The sequence below is a fragment of the Rhinolophus hipposideros genome (assembly GCF_964194185.1).
Source record: "Rhinolophus hipposideros genome assembly, chromosome: 18".
NCBI classification, from domain to species: domain Eukaryota; kingdom Metazoa; phylum Chordata; class Mammalia; order Chiroptera; family Rhinolophidae; genus Rhinolophus; species Rhinolophus hipposideros.
Genome location: NC_138064.1, coordinates 23,929,289 through 23,952,054, shown reverse-complemented (window position 1 = coordinate 23,952,054; position 22,766 = coordinate 23,929,289). Strand labels below are relative to the sequence as shown.

General features: G+C 33.0%; 1 protein-coding gene across 7 annotated transcripts in view; it reads right to left on the bottom strand.

Moving 5' to 3' along the window:
• DGKB (diacylglycerol kinase beta) overlaps positions 1-22,766 on the bottom strand; it is a 416,933-nt gene that overhangs the window by 70,130 nt on the left and 324,037 nt on the right. For all 7 annotated transcript variants that reach the window (XM_081080246.1, XM_081080244.1, XM_081080245.1 and 4 more), the window contains 3 exons: positions 19,386-19,471; positions 16,936-17,025; positions 11,047-11,207 (listed from right to left, as the gene is read on the bottom strand). In XM_081080246.1, coding sequence (XP_080936372.1) covers positions 11,047-11,207; positions 16,936-17,025; positions 19,386-19,471 — 337 coding nt within the window. The remainder of the gene's footprint in view (positions 1-11,046; positions 11,208-16,935; positions 17,026-19,385; positions 19,472-22,766) is intronic.

Genomic DNA, 22,766 nt, shown 5'->3' with positions numbered 1-22,766 from the left:
TAGGAGTGCAATTTCCAGGCTCTCGGACTCACATGGAAAGGTGCTGGCTCAGGTAGCAAATGGCCATAAACTGTGATTGGATGGCCATCAGCAGTGCTAGTTGGCTGTCAGCTGTAACCAGTGAGCCATTGGCCACTAATATAACTGCTGTGGCTACACTAGCAGAAAAATGAGGGCTTAGCAAGAAGATGGTGGCTGAGCCTGCAAGCAGCTGAGTGAGGGTTGCGGATCGTATGGCTCCTGTTTCCTGTGTCTCCAACCCGGCCGCCAGCGAGAATATAGTGATATGACTCCCCTACCTATGGCTCCGTGGGTGTTCCTTTTTGGCCACACCATGTCCTGCATTCTTATGTGGGGAGCGGGAGCAGAGACCCCACCTGACATCCCGCGTGAGAGTAGTTCTTTTACTACATTTTCACATTTTTTGCTTTGGCTATATACTTAGAACTATTCTCAAAGTATGATCCTGAATAAGCAATACTGCGGTTGCCTGGGAGGTTGTTAGAAGTATAAATTCTTGGACCTCATCTCAGACTACTGAAATAGAACATCTGGGTCTGAGAATCATCAACTTACTTTTTAACAAGCCATTCAGGAGATTATGATACACGCTTAAGTTTGAGAACTGCTAGCTTAAATTTGCTACTCCTTTCTCATGAGCAGATTTCAGCTATTTATATTTGGATTAAATAAAATACTCCACTTCTTCTACACTATAAAGTGTATTGGCATAAAGGGGCAAACTATATACTCATAATTCTTTAAATGTTTTCCATAGCTGTGGTTATATATCTTCAAGTTGATTGCCCGTGTATTTCTTTCTGTTAAAAAAGTATTCTTGGAGAGTGACATCAACAAGATGACGAAATAGGAATTCTCAGCCATTAGCCTTCCAATAGAACATCCATTTTAACAACCACTCACCCATGAGAGTACCTTTGTGGGAGTAAAGGAGTCCAGCAGAGAAGTTCCACCATACCCTTGGAGCAAAAAATTCGCAAATAGGTGCATTGAAGAGGGTAAGATGAATACTTTCACTTTGTGTGATCACTCCTTCCCGAGGGTAGCACAGCTCAGTGCCAGGAGAGAACCCCCTCAGCCTGAAATTCCTCTGACTAAGAGAGTGAATGAGCATTCAGCTTCCCAAGCCTTGCAGGACATGCCCAAGAGGCCGCTTCTCTCTTGCTTCACCCAGAATACTGATTATCACACAGCTGAGTGGTTAGGAGAAAAGTGGGAGCAGGTGAGAGAGGCGAGAACTCAGCAGGAAGAGGTTGGAGCTCAATGAAGGGGAGTGGATCCTGCAAACCACTTCATGGACTCATCAGGGGGCCTGTCCATAAGCTGCGTCACCTGAGAACACTGCCACAACTGACCCAAGAGCCAATGTTTTGTGTGCCTCTCCTCTCCCCCACAGCAAGGCTGGCTTCCAGTGCAAGCCCCCAAACTTGCCCCCCACCTCACCCCACCCCAGCCCCATGTAGACTGCATCCCTTCCTGCAGGGGAGGCAAGCCTTTGCTAACACTTCCTGAACCTTGCAGTCAGCCAGCTCAACTTTGCAAGATTGGAGGGAGGCACACAAATTTGAGTACTTCAGGTACTACCCTAGGCAAAACACTCAGGACCTAACCAGGATTTGCAGGATGTGAAGAAAGAATGACGCTGAACAATGATGAATGTCAACTATTATTTTATATACCTGTGTGTGTGTGTGTGTGTGTGTGTGTGTATACGTATATATGTATATACACACATATATGTATATACACAGACACTATATATGTATGTATATATACACATATACATATATAATTAACCTGGATATAGAAAATATAAATTTATTTTGTTTAAGGAGTAACCAATTCTGTCATTAAATTTATTTGCACTTCATCCTTATCCAATGATTTGAAATTTCAGTATCTAACAAATGTTAAATTCCATCTCTATATTTCTTAATCTAATTGTATAATGTGTTCTGTTAATCTATTTTTCTGTGTGTGTGTATGTGTGTGTGTGTGTGTGTGTGTGTGTGTGTGTGTGTGTGTGTGTATACATATATATATATAGTTACAAGAAGCAGAGTACAGCATTAGGAATAAACGGGAAATGTAACTGTATGCGATGTTAGAAGGGTAGTAGATTAGGGGAGGGAGGTTATCGCTTTGTGAAGGATATAAATGATAAATGTCTAACGATTACATTGGTTTGTATACCTGAAATTAAAAACAAAACAAAACAAAATTCAATCTTAATAACTTCTCAGCCCTCACTTTCCCACAGGACGTACCCTGGCCCCCCAGAGGGAACAAGAGTTGCGGATGGAGAAGTTCTGAGAGAATCTGAGGATCCTTAGCTGGCTGACTGATAGGATATTTCTCTATTGCAAAAGGTCAGTGAAGACTGGAAGGGTCACTGCTTCTTCAAATGCAGTGTGACTCTGAATCTTGAAGATGCCCTGTAACCTCATTCCGGTCCTTTTCAGCAATGGTCAGGGAGTGGTCTTGCCTGCTTAGGGACCAGAGGGAGACATGCCCACCCTTGCCCTTGCAGGAGGCCCACCAACATCCAGACTGGATACTGAAGCAACCCTGTGACTCAGTTCCAGCCCCTCTCTACTACTGTCTAGTAAACCAGCACATTTGTATTATACTTCTACAATTTGAGGTGTATTTGTGTGCTTTCCAAACACTGTTTATGCCACTTTTACTTTATATTACAATTATATAATTTAATTGCATATTATGTAAATGGAGAACTATGATTACAAAAATAAAGAGTCTATGTTTTATATGGAAATAAAGATTTGGGAATATTTGATATAAATGTAATGCTGAGACTGCTATGGAATTATATATTCTTTGCTATAGAATTAGATGTAAGAGAGATCATTATAAAAGAATTTTTTAAAACTATTGTAAAAAAAGAATGATTTCATACTCAGATTGCTTCACAAGTGTCTTTTGAGTTTTTATTCCACTTAAAAGAAACTAAAAATGGAAATCATAGATGGTTTATTATGGAATGTGATTTACACAAGACTTTGTAGAACCCCAGTTGGTGACCCACATTCAAAGAAATGACATTAGCTGGGCCTATAAGAGAAGATTGGCCAATTCAATTGCAGTTATAGGTTTTAGGTTAAAATGAAATATTCAAAGTTGCATGTATCATTTTTATGACACTTGTTTTATCTTTCAATTAATGTCCAACTATCACATCTGATAGAAGAGCTCCTGCTGTACATAAATTGAACTACTTCATTTGACTATAGTTACTGACTCATTCAATTGCTTCTCTTAAAAGATAAGCACCACACCTTGGCTTCCAAGAGTCTTTAAGATATGACATCAGCCACCTCCACAACTGCTTTTTGTCATTCATTCCCACCTTCTTTATGTTCCAGACACACTGATCTAGCAGGTCTTTGAACACACCATGCTTTTTCCCACCTCAAGCTTTTCATGTACTGTTAGACCTACTTAGTATGCTCTTGCCATCTCTTTGGTATGTAGCTCACTTACGTCTATTCTTTTTAAACATTTTTTTAGACATTCAATATTTTATATTAATATCAGGTGTAAAGCATAGTGAATAGACATTTATATAATTTAAGAAGTGATCTTCCTGACTAGTACCCACCTGGCACTGTGCATAGTTAATACCATATTATTGGCTATATTCCCTACACTTTACATTCCCATGATTATTTTTAACTATCAATTTGTACTTAATGCCTTCACCTTTTTCACCCTGTGCCCCAATTCCCCTCCCATCTATCATCCCAATAAATTAGTTCCCATCTGACACCATACGGTTATTACAATATTATTGACTATATTCCTCATACTATGCCCTACATCCCCATAACTACTACCCTGTTTCCCTGAAAATAAGACCTAGCCGGACCATCAGCTCTAATGTGTCTTTTGGAGCAAAAATGAATATAAGTCCGGATCTTATTTTACTATAACATACTACTATAATATGATATATGATATTATATAAGACCCGGGCTTATATTCATTTTTGCTCCAAAAGACACATTAGAGTTGATGATCCAGCTAGGTCTTATTTTCGAGGAAACGGTATGTAGCAACCAATTTAAACATGTGAATCCCTACCCCTTTCTTACTCACCCCCAATCCCTCTCTTATCTGGCAACCATCAAAATGTTCTCTGTGAGTTTGTTTCTGTTTTGTTTGTTTATTTTGTTTCTTAGATTCCACATATAAATAAAATAACATTTCACCTTTCTCTGTCTGACACTCCATTCAGCACAAAACCCTCCAGGGCCATCCGTGCTGCTGCAGATGGCAAGAACTCAGTTCCATCATGGCTGAACAATATTTCATTGTATTTATGTACCACCTCCTCTTTATCTATTTTTCCATTGATGGAAACCTAGGCTTCCTCCACATCTTGGCCATTATAAACAATGTTGCACTGAACATAGGGAAGCATAGGTTCACCTTGAAGTTGTGTTGTGGTTTCTTTGGATAAATATCCAGAAATGGGATCACTGGGTCCTTCTTTGTTTCTTGTTATAGCCTTTGATTTAAAGTTTATTTTGACTACTATAGGTATTTCTACCTCAGCTATTTTTCTTTTTTTTCCATCAAATATGTTTCTGTCCCTTACTTTCAGTTTGTGTGTGCCTTTCCATCTGAAGAGAGTTTCTTGTAGGCAACATATGTAAGGAACTTCTTATCCATTCAGCCACTCTATCTTTTGAATGCAGTATTTAATCCATTTACACTTCAAGTACTTATTGATAGATATGTAGTTATTGCTATTTTATTATTCAGATGCTTGATCTTCTTTGTTTTCTTCTTCATCTTCTTCTTAAAGAAGTCCCTCTAACATTTCTTGTAATACTGGTTTGATTGTGATGAACTCCTTTAGTTTTTTTCTTGTATGGGAAGCTCGTTATCTGTCCTTTGATTCTAAATGATAGCTTTGTTGGGTAGGGTAATTTTGGTTGTAGTCCTTGCTTTTCATTGCTTTGAATATTTCCTGCCCAATTCCTTCTGGCCTGAAAAGTTTCTGTTGAGAAATAAGCTGACAGTCTTATGGGAGCTCCCTTATAGGCAACTAAGTGCTTTTCTCTTGCTGATTTTAAGATTCTCTCTTTGTCTTTAATCTTTGGCATGTTAATTATGATGTGTCTTGGCATGAGCCTCTTTTTATTCTATTACACACATCTTCTTACATAGGCCTTCCCTGACTAAGAGATCTTGTCTCTTATTCTACCTCATGGTAACTTTTTGCTTTCGTTCACAGCACTTATCATAATTGAAAAAAAAAAAAAAAGTACTTGTGCCTATTTTTTAATGCTTCTCTGTCCCACTAAACTCCAAGCTCTAACAATGAGGTGATCTATCTCTTAATTCATTCTTTTAACTCTAGATTATGACCAAAAAGAAAAAACAAATAATACTTAGTTTTTCTGTTTATTAAATATATGAATGAAGAATCAACTATTAGAATAAACTTAATGGAGTATGTGGTGGCAATGCAGTGGGTGGACAGTTTTCTTCCTAGGATGTTTGAGATTATCTATTGTTATCTTAAAGTTCAAAATCAGAATAAAAATAAGATGTACCATTTTTTTAAAGTAATTTCTATAATCTATGCTTCTAAAGTCCAGTCATTCAGCCTCTCATGCCAATACTCTCTCAACTCACTATAACAGAAGCTTACTGATTAGAGACACTTCACTTCTTCTATCTTGCTCACTGCCAATCCTCAAACAAATCTGGCACATAGGGTAGTAGGTGTTAAATATACTTTTATTGAAGGGCCACCACTGTAGAAAAATATGTTTTCAGAGTTAATTATGATTTCAGGATCACTTCCAATTGTTTGGGCTATAATTGAAAAGTATCACAAAGAAGGAATTAGAAGAATCTGGCTACATATTTACCAATTAACCTTTGCTTCTTGGGCAGATAGAATTCCTTTTCCAGCTTCCTTAAAATTACGTACAGCCAAGTGATCGAGATATGGCCAATGGGTTATAGGTGAACATCTTTCAGACCTGGTCCATAGAAAAAAACCTCACTCCAATACTCCACTTTTTTTTTTTTTTTGTCACTCAATTGTTGAATTGAGAGCGCTCTGTATATCTGCAGGAGGGTGAATTCACAGAATGAAGAGATCCTGCATCACTGACCGATAATGCAGAGCAGAGCTTCTCACCAATGTCAACCCATGCTGTCTGATCCCGTGAGGGAAGAACTAATTTTTAATTGTTGCCAGACCACCGATATTTTGGGGTCATTTGTTCCAGCAGTCAACACACTCTGACTAATACAAGGAGTACATCATAATGTGTAGAAGATGATATTTATCTATATACTTCTGATCAATACAGGTTTTCTAAAAAATTGAAGTAAGAGCTATGTAAAGTATAGAGCACTTACAGTCAGTATATAAATGACAAGTTAAAATAATAAAAACTATACTGGAAATAGTCAAACTTTGAGATCATATTATAACTAGTTGGCAATTGGGTCCCTAGAGATAATTTTAACTACAAATTGTGTGTCATTTTAAGCTTTCTCATTCTGGTGACAGCAAAATGATGAAATGTTCTCCTCATCCTTTCAATGCTCCAACTCTACTACTTCTTACATATTCAGGAATAGCTTGACATAGATGATTCACCCTATTTCATTATTTTTTGTATTCACTGACTGGAGTAGAGGAATACAAGTTGCGGAGTAGATAGTGGATTTGCTGAGTGACAGACAAAACTTGAAATCTCTGTAAGGTCTATTGCCCTGATTGTGACCCAGAGTGTGGAGCCTTTGTCTTGCTGAAACACATGAAAAAATTTCAGAGAAAATGCTCTCTTCTCTTCACATCTCTATTTCCCATGTTACTAGGTGAAAGAGGTTCCAAATCAAACGAAATAGGACCGTTAGAAAGAAAACTTAATCCAAATCTAACTTGTTTAATTAGTTCTGTTTTACCTCAAAATCATAAATGTATTCTACTACATATTATTTTATTAGGCCCTAAGCTTTGTATTTCAAATTTAGTACTTTAACATATGTAGTAATTACCTATAAAATGTAAGGTAGAGTTCTAACAAAATTTTCTCTTCCTTAGAAATCTGTCATTTCTCTAATGAGTATTTTTGCCACCCCTATACTGAGTTTCAATATGTGTCTCTCTACTTCTCCACTGATTCTTTCATCTCTTCTTTCATAGCACCATCCTATTATAGCTATCCAATTTACTTACTTGTCTAATTTGGTAAGACAGTTCTTCTATTATTTTATTAAAATCAACTTACCTATTTAGTTATATATATTTTTCAATAAGTTTTTCTAGTTTGTCATAAAATCCAATTCTAATTTTGATTATAAGTTAAATATATAAATTAATTTGCAAATATTAAGCTAGCCCACAAAAATAAAATATGTCTCAATTTATTTTGATATTTTATGTCTCTGTAGAGAGTTTTGACATTTCCTATATGTAGGTCTTGTTTATTATTTATTAATTCCTAGATACTTTTAATTTTTATTTTTTTAAATAAATTCATTGATTATAGCTCAAATAATGAAATAGTGTGGAATTTTAGGTTGATTTTATATTTCTTAATTTTGCTACACTTCCATATTAAGTCCTCATATATTTGCAGTTGAGATATTACTTTTTGTGTTTATGGGTTGTCGTTGTTTTTTGTTTGTTTGTTTGTTTGTTTTTGTCTTTTTTCACTCTATATTGTTTATTTGGAATTCTCTGAACAATATTTTTGTAAAATTAATTTTTTAATATATTTGATTAACTTTTCAGTAATCCAGCTTTTGTTTTCAATAACATTCTCTATTTTGTTGTTATTCTCTGCTGCATTTCCTGTTTATTTCTATTATAAGTTCCCTTCTCATGTCTTTGGGGTTTTGCTGTTTCTCCTCTTCTAACATGTTGAATTTTATGTTTAATATTTCTGTTAATTGATATCAGGGTTTCTCAACATCAGTGTTATGTTGAGCTGTGCAATTCTTTCTCATTTGTTTGGGGAGTTGTTTTATGCACTGGGATTATTCAGTAGCATCCCTACTTTCTATCCATTAATTTCCAGTAGCCATACCCTCTCAGCCACCAAATGATTGTCCAAACATTGCCAAATGTCTCTTGTGGTGGGACAGGAATTATCCTCTATTGAGGAACACAACAAAAATTTGGAAATTGACCAATGGTATCTAACAAATTGGGGAGTGTTTATTAAGGAAAAAGATAACAACAGTAAAAATCTGTAATGTTTCAGCCATGAGCTCTCCTTTATCCTCCAACTTTATTAGTCCTGTAGTTCTACCAATGTGGGGCAAGCTATGAAAGCAAGCAAGTTTACTGTCAGTGGAGTTGACTTGAATTGGAAGACAAGCACGGAAAATTCTAGGGCTCAGAGAGTTATCTAAAACAGTAGTGACCTCTGTGGTAAATCAATAAGGAATACCAGTGTAAGAGCTCACCAGTGTTTGCAAAACTGATTACGGGAAGTAACTCACCAGCCAATTAGCCAGAAATTCAACAGGAGATCTTGGAATGAGACATCCATAATAGGCCTTGATAAATTTCCACATATCCCTGGCTGTCTGAAAGGCCATATGCATATTTAAGACTGCACACATGTTCAGAAAAGACCAAAAAGGGCCTTAATTATTTATGTATCCTTGGCTAAATGAGAGGACTTATATATGGCCAGAAGAGACAAAAGAAGGGCTAGCAGATACTAAAAGCTACATCAATTACTGATTGCCTAAAGTTTGCATGTGCTCCCCAGTGAACACACAGATCCAAGAGCAGAGTGCTGAAGACTTACTGGCTGAAGGTGTTTGAACGCAATCTCTGAAAATCATGCTAAGAAAATGATGATTTCTAGGAAGCCAGAATTAAAATAAAAACAAGAATTAAAACAAAACAAAACAAAACTGAGACATCAGTATTCCTACACCACAGGGGAGAAATGCTCTACATAATTAGGGTAGGCTAGTCACTAAACAAACAGAGGATCAATCATAACCCCTATGGGAGGACCCCGAGTTGTTACAATAGAGTATATAAAATCAAATCTCTAGTTTCCAACTAAATATTGTCAGACACGCAGGTGAATAGGAAAGTGTGGCATGTACTTTGGAAAAAAAGAAACGAAACCTCTGAAGGGGCGCAAATGTTATCAAATTCTGTGATGGTCTCCAAATGTAGGACTTACCAGGCAAGTACTTCAAAACAACTATTATAAACATGTAAAAAGAACTAAAGTAAACCGTGTTTAAAGAAAAAAGGAAAGCATAACAACTTCAAATAGAAAATAGTGATTAAAGATACAGAAATTATAAAAAGAGAATCAAATAGAAATTCTGAGTTAAAAAGTACCAAAACAAACAATATCATTAAAACGACTCAAAATAGTGTCACTATTCATAATATCCAAAGGCTGGAAATACTTTAAATGTTCCTCAACTGGTGAATAGATGAAAATATGTGACATATTCATACAATGGGATACTACTCAGCAATGAAAAGGAATACAGTATTCTCACAGTTCATATGGGTGAACCTCAGAAACATGTGAAGGGAAAGATACCATATGTGAAAGACTATGTATTATATAATTTCTTTTACATGAAACATCCATCAAAGGCAAACCTTTGAGGCAGAAAGATTAGATACTGCTTGGAGCTGATGAAAGGAGCAAGAATCGACTACAAATCAGCATGAAGTTTCACGTTTTGGTAATGAAAATGCTCTAAAATTGAATATTTATTAAAATCCTTAAAAGGTTCACTTAAAATGAGTGAGTTAGGCTGTATATAAGTTATACGCCAATAAAGTTGTTTAAAATAGTGTTCATATTCATATCAAATATAAATAGGAGGACTTTTATGGATCAAGATGCCTTACATTTTTCTTACAAATAATAATAATGGTCATAATATTAGCAATGATTGTATATTTAGCCTTCATTATACACCATTATTTGAGGTTCTTTAAATGTATAATCATATTATTTATAACTATGAGGGAGAAAAAATAACTATCATGGTACAGATAAGTGAATGATCAGAATATAAAATTTGCTAAAGGACTCTTACTTACCTAAAGTAGGTTGATTCCTAAGTTCGTAGACTCAACCAATGATTTTTATAGTCTATGTGTGGTGTGTGTGTGTGTGTGTGTGTGCATGTATGTGCACAGGTGCACGTAATAGAATATGAAATGACAAGAAATTATTGAGTGGCATATAAAATGGAATGCAATGCTGTAGATAATATACATTTTAAACTTCAAAATTTGCTGGTTAGATAACTAATATCTAACCATATATATATATATATATATATATATATATATATATATAACTATATATATATAGTTATATATATAGTTATATATATATATAGTTATATATATATATATATATATATATATATATATATATATATATATATAGTTATATTCCTTAAGGATTAAAATTTTATTAACTCTCAATTGCCAAGTGATATTTTACTTACAGTCTAAGATTTTCAAGAAATTAAATGAAAAGTTAGCCCTTTGACTTATTAACCACTTGAGAATAGTAGCAGTATTTTTCTTAGACTTGAGACCTAACCATAAATTTAAACATGTCTACATGTAAAAACCTAATAGATTATGATGATTTTATAATATAGATCTCAAAATAAGGTAAATTTGATTGTTTTCACATTTTTACTAATGTGGAACTTTAGCTTATACTCTAAACTTGTAATTAAACCATTATCATAAACCATTCTAATCTTCATTTTAGTAACACAAATAGTCAACCCAATTACAAAAAATATATAGTTTCTTTCCTTTGTTTAACACATAAAAATTATTTATTGTTGATACTCGGACTTTAAAGTCATAATCTTTGCCCATTTAAAGAGGTGTTTTGCTGACACAAAGATAAAATAAATTATTTATAATCAGTAAACCTTCATAGTGTAAGAGTTGTCAGACAGTGATTATTCAGAACCGGTGAAAAAATAACATTTACTGGAATATCTTACCACGCCAATGGAAAAGTAATTATTGATGATACTGTAAGGCACTGGGTCTCCCTTCTCATCTTTGTCATTAGGTATAACTTCAAACTTCCACCTGTCCAACATGATTTCTGTGCTGTTTTCAATGTCTTTTAGGATTTTCATCAGGTTCTCACCTTCATAACCTAACGGAAAAAAAGTATCTTGAGAAAAATGTATAACCAAATACAAAAGCTGTATTTACATGTGTTTGAGTTTGTGTATGCGTGTGTAGCATTCTAAAACTAATTAATGCATTTAAAGCAAATTCTAATATAAGAGGTGAATCATTCACTCATATCAATATTTTACTTTTAGCTTTAATTTGCAACTCATATTTCTCTCCTGTGGCACAAATTTTCAGTAGAGCCAACTGTCAAATAAACATCTCCACTGCAAACCCCCACAAACTTTATATCAACATATTCAAAATGTAATTAATTATCTGCTTCTAGATTTTTCTCCTATGAACCATCTCTTAGAAAGGCCACACCCTATACCCAGGTGTTGAGGTAAAACTCCTGCATGCCATTTTACATTTGTCTATTTCCATCACTCTCTTATTCTCATGCTCTCCTTCTAGTTATAAAAAACAACTTTTAATTTAGGTAGAAAGTCCTTCACTCTCTAATTTTGTGCCATATCATTTCTTATTCTATCTATCCAGAGTATCCCCTTTATTTTGGCAGGTTTGCTTCTATTCCCTCTGCAGCTTTTATATTTGATAGCACTTACTTCCAGAACCTTCACCCTCAAAACAATGGATTCCATGCAGTACCACAGAACATAGGTCTCACAACTAGCTCTATCTTAGAATTAGTACACTACATATAGTTATTTGCATCTTTCTCATTATAAGATCTTTTATACTAGATCTGCCTTAGAGTAAATGCAAATCCACATTTTAATGAATCTATTACAGATATCAAGATATCCTGAAAAGACTTTATTTTTTAATATACTTTTTCTTAAAGGTTTCTATAGGTATATAACATTATATTTAAGACTGTAGCCTAATCCTGACTATATTACTTTCTTAAGCATTTGCTTTTAATCTCGCTCAACAGTTTTTTCCTCTACCAAACTTAGTTTTGTTTTGAGAATTAAAGGAGAATAAAAGAGAAAATGCATAAAATGTCTTAGTACATGAGGCATAAGAATAGAAAATTTTCAATATGATACTGATGATAACAATTACATCAGAATTTGAAATACTGAACTAATTTAAATAATATATCTCTCTTTACATTCATACACACTCTCTCTTGAAATGATACTTTGAGTTGGAACAATATTTTCATAGATTTTTTTTCTATGTTCAACTTTAGTCTACATTTTAATAATGTATTTGTTGAACAAGTAAATGCCAGAGGCTATGAGTTCTCAATAGATATGTTAGCACACATAACAATGGGAAAACTAACTGGGTTAAAAGAAAACAGAATAGACACTGCAATACGAGAAAATTCTCTAAAGACTAATAAATCACATTTATGGTATATTTGTTCAATGAATTATTAGAGGTCTAGGCAGTCAGAATCTAGGGATACGTATTTTGGAGACTACCCTCACTTCTCATCATACATAGGTTTAAAAAATAATTATGCACTATTTAACTCATACAGCAAAGAGTAAACAATGATTACACAGATGTAAATGGTAAAAGTGTCAAATATTTCAATGGCTGTCATCATAGTTATAGCATAAATAAAAAACTATGAACATTCATAATTGCATATAATTGCATTCAGTGACAAAACATTGAATTTTTTAAGCTACCAGACTATGATTACTAAACTTACTTATCTTTCAGATGTTTCTTAATTCAACCTTTCTTCTCAATTTTTAAACTCTTAATTTTTAAATTGTTTTTAAACAGAAAAAATAACCTCCCAAATAAATTTCATATATATTTCTCTAGTGAATTGAATAAAAAAAGTTAAATATATTCACTTATTTTCTAAACTCTACTCATTTGAAAATAAATCAATTTTTAGACATAAATGAATTTACATGTATTTATATAATACAGTATAGTATAATATACTATAATATGCTATATGAAAGTATAGTACTATATATGTATATATACATATATACATATACATACATACACACTCAACAGAAGTATGAGTAAATAACAATGATTTAAATCAAATATTGAGTTTGTCCTCACCTACAGTTTAGGTTAATTATAGCAAGTTCCAACCGAACACTAGAAAAATGTGGGAACAGCAACTGACCAGCAAAGAACATAATAGAAATGAATTTAGTAAAAATTAATGACCATAGCTAGATTCTAGTAAGGTCATTTAACTTCGAATCTTTACCACTATACAGAGTCTCAAACTTTTCATGAATAAATATGAGAAAGACTGGCATCAATCAGACTGCTAGGCAACTAAAAATGTGAAGATGGGCAGTAAATAGACCTATTTTGAGCATCACAACATCTATATTTTAGAACTAGGTGAACTTTTCACAAACATAAAGAATTCCAAACTCTAATCCCCTACCTTACAAATATCTATGCTCTACTTTTCTATATTTATCTATGCTTGAGCTTGTTAAATAATGATCCATAACTATAAATAGGATTCCTGCACTGAAGAATATCATATTAAACAAAAAAGAAAAATAAATTAAATCACTAAATATGCAAGTAAAAGCTTCTTTCCAGAAAAGAATGGTGCTATTTTGCTTTCATTATTTTTATTTAAAGTCTATAATCACTCTAGGCTAAGAAACAAAATGAAAACATAATTAATATTTATATTCTATTTAATGATATGATGTTATTATAATGACTGAATTTACCTAGAATTAGAGAAATTTTTAGAAATGAAAATAACATAAAGAAAAGCAAAAACAAGTACTTGTAAGAGTTTTCAATCTACAATTCTGTCTCTTACCCCCTTACTCTTTACAAAATGTTTTTTCTTGTAATAATCTTCAAATTTTTGTTATACTGATAATTGCCAGAAAAATTACAAAGAGAATATAAATTACATATTTTTCAAATGCCCTAGGACGGCCTATCATACTACAGTGTTACATATTCCAAAATACGGAAAAGTATTTTTATAAAAAAAGAGCTTCAAGTCAATGTATTATATGAACTTAGGTGAATCAAATGATTTTTGGTTAAATAAAGCACTTTCTTTTCTGAATGTTTCACATAATGATAATTACTAGAGTTATATAAAGTGTTCACCACAGACACTGGGAAAACAATTTAATAGTTTGACATAAGAACTTGTGAGTCAGGCACTGTTATGATCTTCAAATTCTAATGAGGAATCTGAAGCACACAGTTGTTAAACAACTTGCTCAGTTTCACCTCTTTCAAGAAATAATCTCACTCCAGTGCTTTTTTTTTTTTTTTTTTTTTTTTTTTTTTTTTTTTTTTTTTTTAATTGGTAAACTCTATCCCATCTCCATTTTCCTAATTGCTGAACTTTGGCATCTTTCAGTCCCCCTTGCTACCTTGCTTTCTCTAAAGCGCCTATCCAATCCACTGTGAGGTTTTCTCAGTCTATCCCTCAAAATGTACTCCAGTCTGCCTACTTGTCTCATTCGCATAACCACCACCCTAGACCAATCCTTTCATTCTTTAATAAAGTTCTCATTTGGAAAACTGTAATTCTCCACATTTCTGCATTTTCTTAACAGTTAATTTTACATCCCCCAATTCATCTATTTTTCAAAACATAAATGTCATTGTGTCATGCTGTTTTTGCAACTCTTTCAAAGTTTCTTCAGGTTCAATTAAACAAAATTCTTATTATGACCACCAAGCCCCTGTATCGTCTGGCTCATGATTATCTTTCCAATCTCATAGTATTCACCCCCCTCAATCTTTACCCATCTACTACCCCATGACAACTTAAATAGTCACATCAGCCTTCATTCAGTCCTTTTGATACAGGAGCTATTTCTCCTTTCTCATGTTCTACATCCAGCTTAAATGTTACTTCCTCAGAGAGGCCTTCTTAACCATCTAGCCTTCTCCCTTCTGTTTTTCTCTAAAGAATACTCTTTTTGGTTCATAGCGTTGACCTTATTTTGCAATTTCGTATTTCATTGTTCATTGATTTATTGCTTCGGTAATCAATGAAAATGGAATCTCCAAAAGGGTAGGAGACATTTTATTTTCTTTCCTCACTCTGTATGTAGCACTTAGAACAGTGCCAACACATGCTAAGCACTCATAGTTTGTCATTAATATATACTTTGACATACACTATAATTCACGTGTCTTTGGCCACTGATATCTGTAAAACATTTTAATAAGAAAATCATTTGCTATGCTCAAAATGGAACTTATGCATCAATTTTTAGATTTAAGCCATTTGTTAGTTCGAAACAAAAATAAATTCCTTAATTTTCAAACATCAAAAATATTTTCCTGAGGAATACAACTAGAAGCCACATGCATGATTCCCTCTTTTTGAATCCATACACAAATATAAGCCCTGGCAAATATAAGCATCTCAAAAGCAATTGGTTCTATCCATGTACCTATCTATGCATCTTGCTATCTATTTGTCATCTCACTTTTGATTCTGAAATTTAACTTAATATTTTATAATATTATTTTACTAAATTATATCCTTACTGAAAATCACAAAGCATATGCCAAGTTTTTAACTTAGTCTCCAACTCTGTGTTACACACATACACATATATACAGCTCAGGTTTCACCAGTTGGCCAGAGACTCATGAAACAATTCTTCTTAAATTTTTTTGTAAATTAGAGTTACTTAGGGAGTTTTTTTTTTTTTTTTTTTTAAATCATCTGCCCAGGTCCCACCCCCAGAGATTTCTGTTTGGCATATTTGGAGTCTTCACAGGTCACTACATTTTTAACAAGCTCCCCAAGGGCTTCTGTTTCACACTCAGTAGACACTTTTCAAACATCTCTAAGTGAGTTTAGATGCTAAAAATATTTAGGATTCAATTCTTGCTGCTTTAGCAAAATCTGGTATTCTTTCCTTTGGTATTTTCAGTTAAGTATATTAATGATACTTCAAAATATTTCAAGACCTCATCTTGAAATATTCTCCCCTATTCATACTGTTCCATCCACACTATTCCATTTTGAGTTCCTTGAGTGTATCAAGTGCCATCGTATCTCTGAGCCTTTGAACTTGTAACCTCTGCATATAAAGTCCACTCCCAGTTCCATAGGCTCTCATTATCCATCCGTTATGGATTTCGCTGTCATCTTGTAATTTCCTCGGTGAGGCCTTTCAGTATGTTATTTTATCTGCTTACTTGTTAGTAGGAAGTCTCACAATTTAATATATGACTTTATGTGCCACTAGAATTTAAGACCCTTTTGCATACAAGCCTATATTTTCTATTCTTAACCCTGCATCCCAAGTGCAGAAAACACTGTCTGATGTAAAGTGGGTCTCAAAATATGTGTTCATTCCTGGACAAGTCATTCATTAGCACTTACATTTTTCTTTTGTTTTTGATTTTACCACACAACTCAGAGATTAAAAATCTGAACATTAGAGTTAATCTATGGTCATGTCATTTCTCACATTAGAAACCCCCAAACCAGAAAGGTCTGGAAGCTTGCTTGCCCCATCAAGTCTATAATTAGTATCAGATTAAAGCCCAACACTCACAGTCTAACTCTTGGTCCATTATTTGTTTCTCTACCCCATGTTTGTGTTCAAAATTATATACTATATATTTGCCAACAATTATATTTGCTAAAAGCACATGGCAGTTGCCATTTAGTAAAAAAAAAAAATGCTGGGTCTATGTGCGCAGGGTGTTCTGCACTGTATTTTGTTTTTTGTTTTTTTGTTTGTTTGTTGTTTTTTCTTAGATTTTCATTATTGTTGAGGCTGTTTTACCTCCTCCCCATCGCAGACATCTTGCTAGATCATTACCGGTCCCAAGAGGCAGAATGGCAACTGGAGGATGCTTGATTATGTTAGCTTTTTCTGTAGAATTGAAAAAGTAAAACAAAATTTTGATCACAGGTAGAATAATAGTAAGAAGACAGCTTAGCATGAAATGAAGACATTCCACTAGGTACTTATAAACAGAAAATTTATGTTTCATATATATATGTATATATATATATATATATAGAGTCTCAAACTTTTCATATAAATATATGAACTTTTCATATAATATCATATAAACTTTTCATATAATATAAACTTTTCATATAATATCATACTTTTCATATAATATCATAAATTATGATTCATCTGTATGTATTTGTAGCAAATTCTAAAACACAAACAACTGCCATTTTTCATAAAGTGAATTATCCTCAAGACTCATGCATGAGGAATGTCTTGTAAATATATTGACCCAGTTAAAAACTGTGGTAAGTTTGATTTAACTCTACTAAAATTCTCAAGGATGTGGGAATATGTAGCATAGGAATATAGATACAGGGGCATCACCAGAGTACAGGGGTAGGTTCCTGTATAAAGTCCTTTTGCAACATCAACTCAAGGTACATTTTACTTTAAGGAATATTTTTAAAACAATCAAATTCTAAAAGCTAGTAAAGTGCTCACAATATTGTTGTGTTGTTCCCCACCACGGTGCTGCTTTGTGTTAAACAACATAGGAGCTGGATTACCATGAGGTCAGCAGGATTTTTTAGATATTCAACTTTCCATAACATAATGCTTTGAGCTCAGAGCAGTAAAAATCTCTGCCATTGAACTTTCTTATGCTTTTGTTTGAATCATGATGTGCCTTGAATGCTTCTCACAAACATATATTACTTTTCTCTATTTTTTCTCTCTTCTCAGATGCATGCTCAGAGAGTATGCATCTTCATGGAAACATGGGAAGGGAATAAATTAATTAGGGATGTACCACAGTTTTGAACAGGCAAGGCTAACTTAGATTTTGGGGGTTAAAGCAAACCAATAATATCCTACTATTTTCACTGTAAAATTCTCACAAGTCTTCAGAAATTGTTCAAGAAACTCTTTAATTTTTGCAATTATTGAATTCTGGTTTTCTCCTTAAATGTAACATATTAATATTAAGTATATCTTTCATTAGAAAGCCAAGGAACACAATTGTGTTGCTTTTTTTTTTTTTAACAAAAATGTTAGTACAGTCTTTAGATGCTTACCAAAAGTGTGCTGACAATTTGCATTCACTTTTAATTTGAATATTTTTACATATAAAATATTCACTAAATAAAAGTTTGCTTCAATACACATAGTAATATTTCTTTTGAATCAAGAATTTCCTTTTTTTTCTTTTAAAGGAGAGCACAGCTCACAGTGGCCCATGTGGGGATTGAACCCACAACCCTGTTGCTCAGCACCTCGCTCTAATCAACTGAGCTAACTGGCCACCCCAAAAATTACTTTTTGTGAAAGGGTCTATTTTTAACAAAGAATTGGTCATGTGGTAACTGAAATGAGAACTTAAGAAGTGAATATTTCTTTCGAATTTCAGTCCTCATAAAGGCAAATTCATGATCTAGTTTACTGACCAGTAATCCCTTCTGACAGCTGGCTGTGTCTGGAACACCAGATGATTTTTCTGAACATATCGAGCTTTTTTGGTGACAAGTCTCCCTTTCATCTTTAGTTGTACACCAGTTTTGTTTGCTTATAAAAATCAAGCCTTTAAAATTTCCACAAAGAGGCTATATAGAAAACGTTTAAAGCATGGGTTCCAATCCCAGCTCTGTCAGTTCACAACTATAGGACTTTGGTCTAATCATTTAACCTCTTGAAGCCTTAGATTCCCTGTCTCTAAAATAGGATTATTAACAATGTCATAGATTTGTGAGAATTAAGATGACTGGGGTAAAAATCTTAGCACAAGGGCTATTAGTATATAGTAAATAAAAATTAGCTATGAGGATGATAATAGTGATTGCTGATGATATGAATATATACATATACAGAGGGTAAGGTTTATACAGAGGGTAAGGTTTCTAGGTTGCACGCTTAAAATAAGTACATAGATGTGACAGACTTTATCACAAATGCTAAAATCCTCTTTGGCTCCCTCTCTAGGGCAGAGACAAATGGAATTTGTTGAGCCTGATTTCCAAATAACTGAGAATTTACTAAATTACATGAGAAATTGATGAGAAAATAAGGATATCTAGACACTTGTCAATTATTTTGTTAATTGAAATTTTGAAATATAGAAGAATTAAACCAGTAAACAGTGTGCAAGATGCCAGATTTCCAAATATACCACTGTAGCATCCACAGATATCAATGCATTAATAAAATAAATAAGTAAAATATACAGAACTGAAGGTTACCACTCTCACCAGAACCATATTAAATAGTGTCTTCATTACCTATGCAATCCAAAATCCACCCCACTGTTCCATCTCCACCGCAGGCTAACACTCTGAAGTCAGAAACATCCCGGAAAAAGTTTAACCTGAAAAATAAGCATGTGGTGATACATGATTGATGTTTTTTAAAATTAGGACTTTTTTGGTTTCTCATTCTTAGAATTTTATTGAATAAAAGATATTGTTATTTTATAAAAACTGTAAAATCTCAAATATTTTATTGAAAAATATTAAATTCTTATCAAGAATAAAACTATAAAATAAAAATGTTAACATCTTAATGTAAACATATTTTAATTATAAATTCCAGATTCTATAATGTATATTTCTTATTTTTATTTTATCAACTCTGTGTTATAAAAAGCAAACTTTGTAAATTATAATTTTTATTAAGATATTCTCCCAGATGTGATCTGCAGTTAATATAATCCAGAGTGCCATGTACTATATCATTTAAACATTTTTATTAATCAAAACTTCTGAGTAATTAGATAAACATATTTTGTCAGTAAATAAGTTTGAGAGATTCCTGCTTTCTTCTTTACTGGGAGATGTTGATCAGGCTGTTTTTGAGGTTCTACCAAGAGTTTCTATGTTTCTCTCTGACTAAACAATCTGCAAATAGGAGCCAGGCTCCCCCTGTCTTCTGACTTGACCCACAGTGTTTGCTACCCAGGAACACTCGTGCCTAATTGCTGGGTCAGCTGAAATAAATGCCCACTGCTTCTGAGGCTACTGCATGCAGTGTGCACATTAATGCAATCTACCTTGGGGAAAGCTACAAAGGCAAGTAATGCAGCCAGTTATATAATCATGCATGTCTATTTATATGCTATGAAAGAACTGAAACAGGGCATACATATTTGGAGTATGTCTCTTCACCCCCCCTTGTCCCAGAGGTAAGAACTGGTAATAAGATATAATATGTAATCATCGAAGATTTTATTTTTTGTATATTTACACATAGGAATATACACATATGAATTTTATTACACACATTTTTAACATAAATGGGATTGTTGTACATCTTGTTAATTTATTTGTGTTCATTTTTAGATTTAAAAATGTCTAAGGGATCTTTCTGTGTCAGCACGAAGAGGGTCATGGCATAATTTATAAGAGAATGTATTACATAGGGTGTAAATTCTATGATTTAATAAACCACTTATCTTCATGTACTTTAAAACTATTTCTAGTGTCACTATTACAAAAATATAAGTATCATAGTGCATCATTTCAAGAGCATTTATGTGAACATGTGCATATTTTGAAGGCTACTCTTCTAGAAGGAAAAAGATTCGCTATAGCATCATATTACTCTCTGAATGGTTTCCATTATAGCAGATTTAAGTGTTCATTTATTTGTAAATCCAAAAACTTTATGAGATTTATTTAATAATAATGAAAAAGCGCATCATGCTATTATTGTAAAATCACATCCCTGTTTACTAGTAGGTTGAGTATATTTCTGTAGGATTATAGCAGAAGTGTGACCTCTTCTGTGAACTGCGTCTTCAACACCTTGTCCCTCTTTTTCATTGGGTTGTCTTTTATTATCTTATAAACTCTTCACATAATATAAGTGATACTTTCACTTAAATGAGTATTAGAAAAAATTTCTTAAAGTAATACAATGCATATAGTAGAAATGTATAAAAAAGTAATACCCCACCATCTTATAAAAACCATGAATAGTTAGAACATGAAATTTTCATGTATTTCCTTATATATTATACAGTGAATATTTACCTTTTGTTAGATATGTTGCAATATTTTCTTCCAGTCTATTACTAGTTGGTTTGCTTATGTCATGTAATACATAATATTATGTATAATACAACACCTGTGTACCAATTGGTGACTCCGAAGGGTAGAGTATTTTCAATAACTTACATGTGCCTCTGTGCTCTTTTCCTAGAGTATCCCACTTTCTCATTCACAAAGCTGAGCACTATTCTGAATCCTGGGTTACCATGTGCATGCCATAAACAACATTTTGTTTGCTTTTTGCTTTTTCAGCTTAACATTGTTACTACGATTTAGTCATATTGTAGCTGAAGTTCTTTCCATGTGTAGTTGAAGTTATTTAATTTCTACTGCTAAATATTATTTATATGAGCATGCCTTTTTAAATCAATGTCAATGGACATTTGGGATGATTAGTTTTATGTTCTTTTAAAAAACTGCATTATTGGACATGCTTGCTATGGGTCATGGGCATGGCTATATTTGGAGGAGGATTTCCTTATATGCAACTTTTGTTTCCCAAAGTTGTACCAATGCATACATTCACTAGCAATGTAGGTAAGATTTGGCAGAGGCTGTCATCTTTAACACTAATAATATCACACTGTTTAATGTCATGTGTTTCCTCTTTTGTGAAATACCAGTTCAAGCTTTTTGGCTCTTTTCTTTACTCTTTTCTTATTGATTCCTAAAAATTATTTATTTGTTCTTAATTTAAATCATTTTTGCAAATGTCTTCTAAATTTGAAATATTTTTGTTAGTTTAATGAATGTATATTGTAATAAACAAGATTTTGTTTTATTGTATTCAAATTTATCAACATTTTCTTAAGTGGATAGGTATCATAAGTAGCTAGTGGTAGGCCTGTTTTGTGTAAGAAGTTTGCTTACTCAGAGGTCAAAAAAAATTCAGCTATACTCTTTTAAATTTCAGTTTGACTTTTGACAGAAATTCTAAGTGGTGGTGTGTGATAGGGATTATGGTCTATTATCAATATATCAATATATAGACTATAATCCCTATCTCACGTCACCATATAAAAATATATATAATATTATTATGTTGCAATTATATATACATTATATACAAATATTATATACATATATTATCTACTATATTATATATAAATATTATATACGTATATTATTTACTATATTGTGGTGGTGCGAAGTAGGGATCCCCTTATTCTTTTCCCCTCCCTCTGCTCTCTTTTTCTCACATTTTTTCTCTTTCTCCCTTTTTCCCTTCCTTCTTTCCTTTTGGCTGTTGTGCGCAAAATTTCCTCTTTATTTTTTAATTCATCTTTTTTTTTTTTTTAGTGTGTAATTCAATTTCTACCATGCAAGCTCCATCATCAGTTAAATTTTCACATATGAGAACGTCTTTTCAGACTCTGTTTTATTTTATTCCTGAATTTGTGCATATATGTACCAGTACTACACTTTATAATTATTATAGCTTTATAGAAATTCTATATCTCATAGAGCATGGATAATCTAATTTATTATCCCTTCTTTGCTTTTCTAGGCACACTTTAAAGTTAACTTGTCATATTCCACAAAAATAAAAATAAGAACAAAGAAAAACCAATCATAATTTTGACTACAGTTACATTAAGCCTATAGACCAATTTT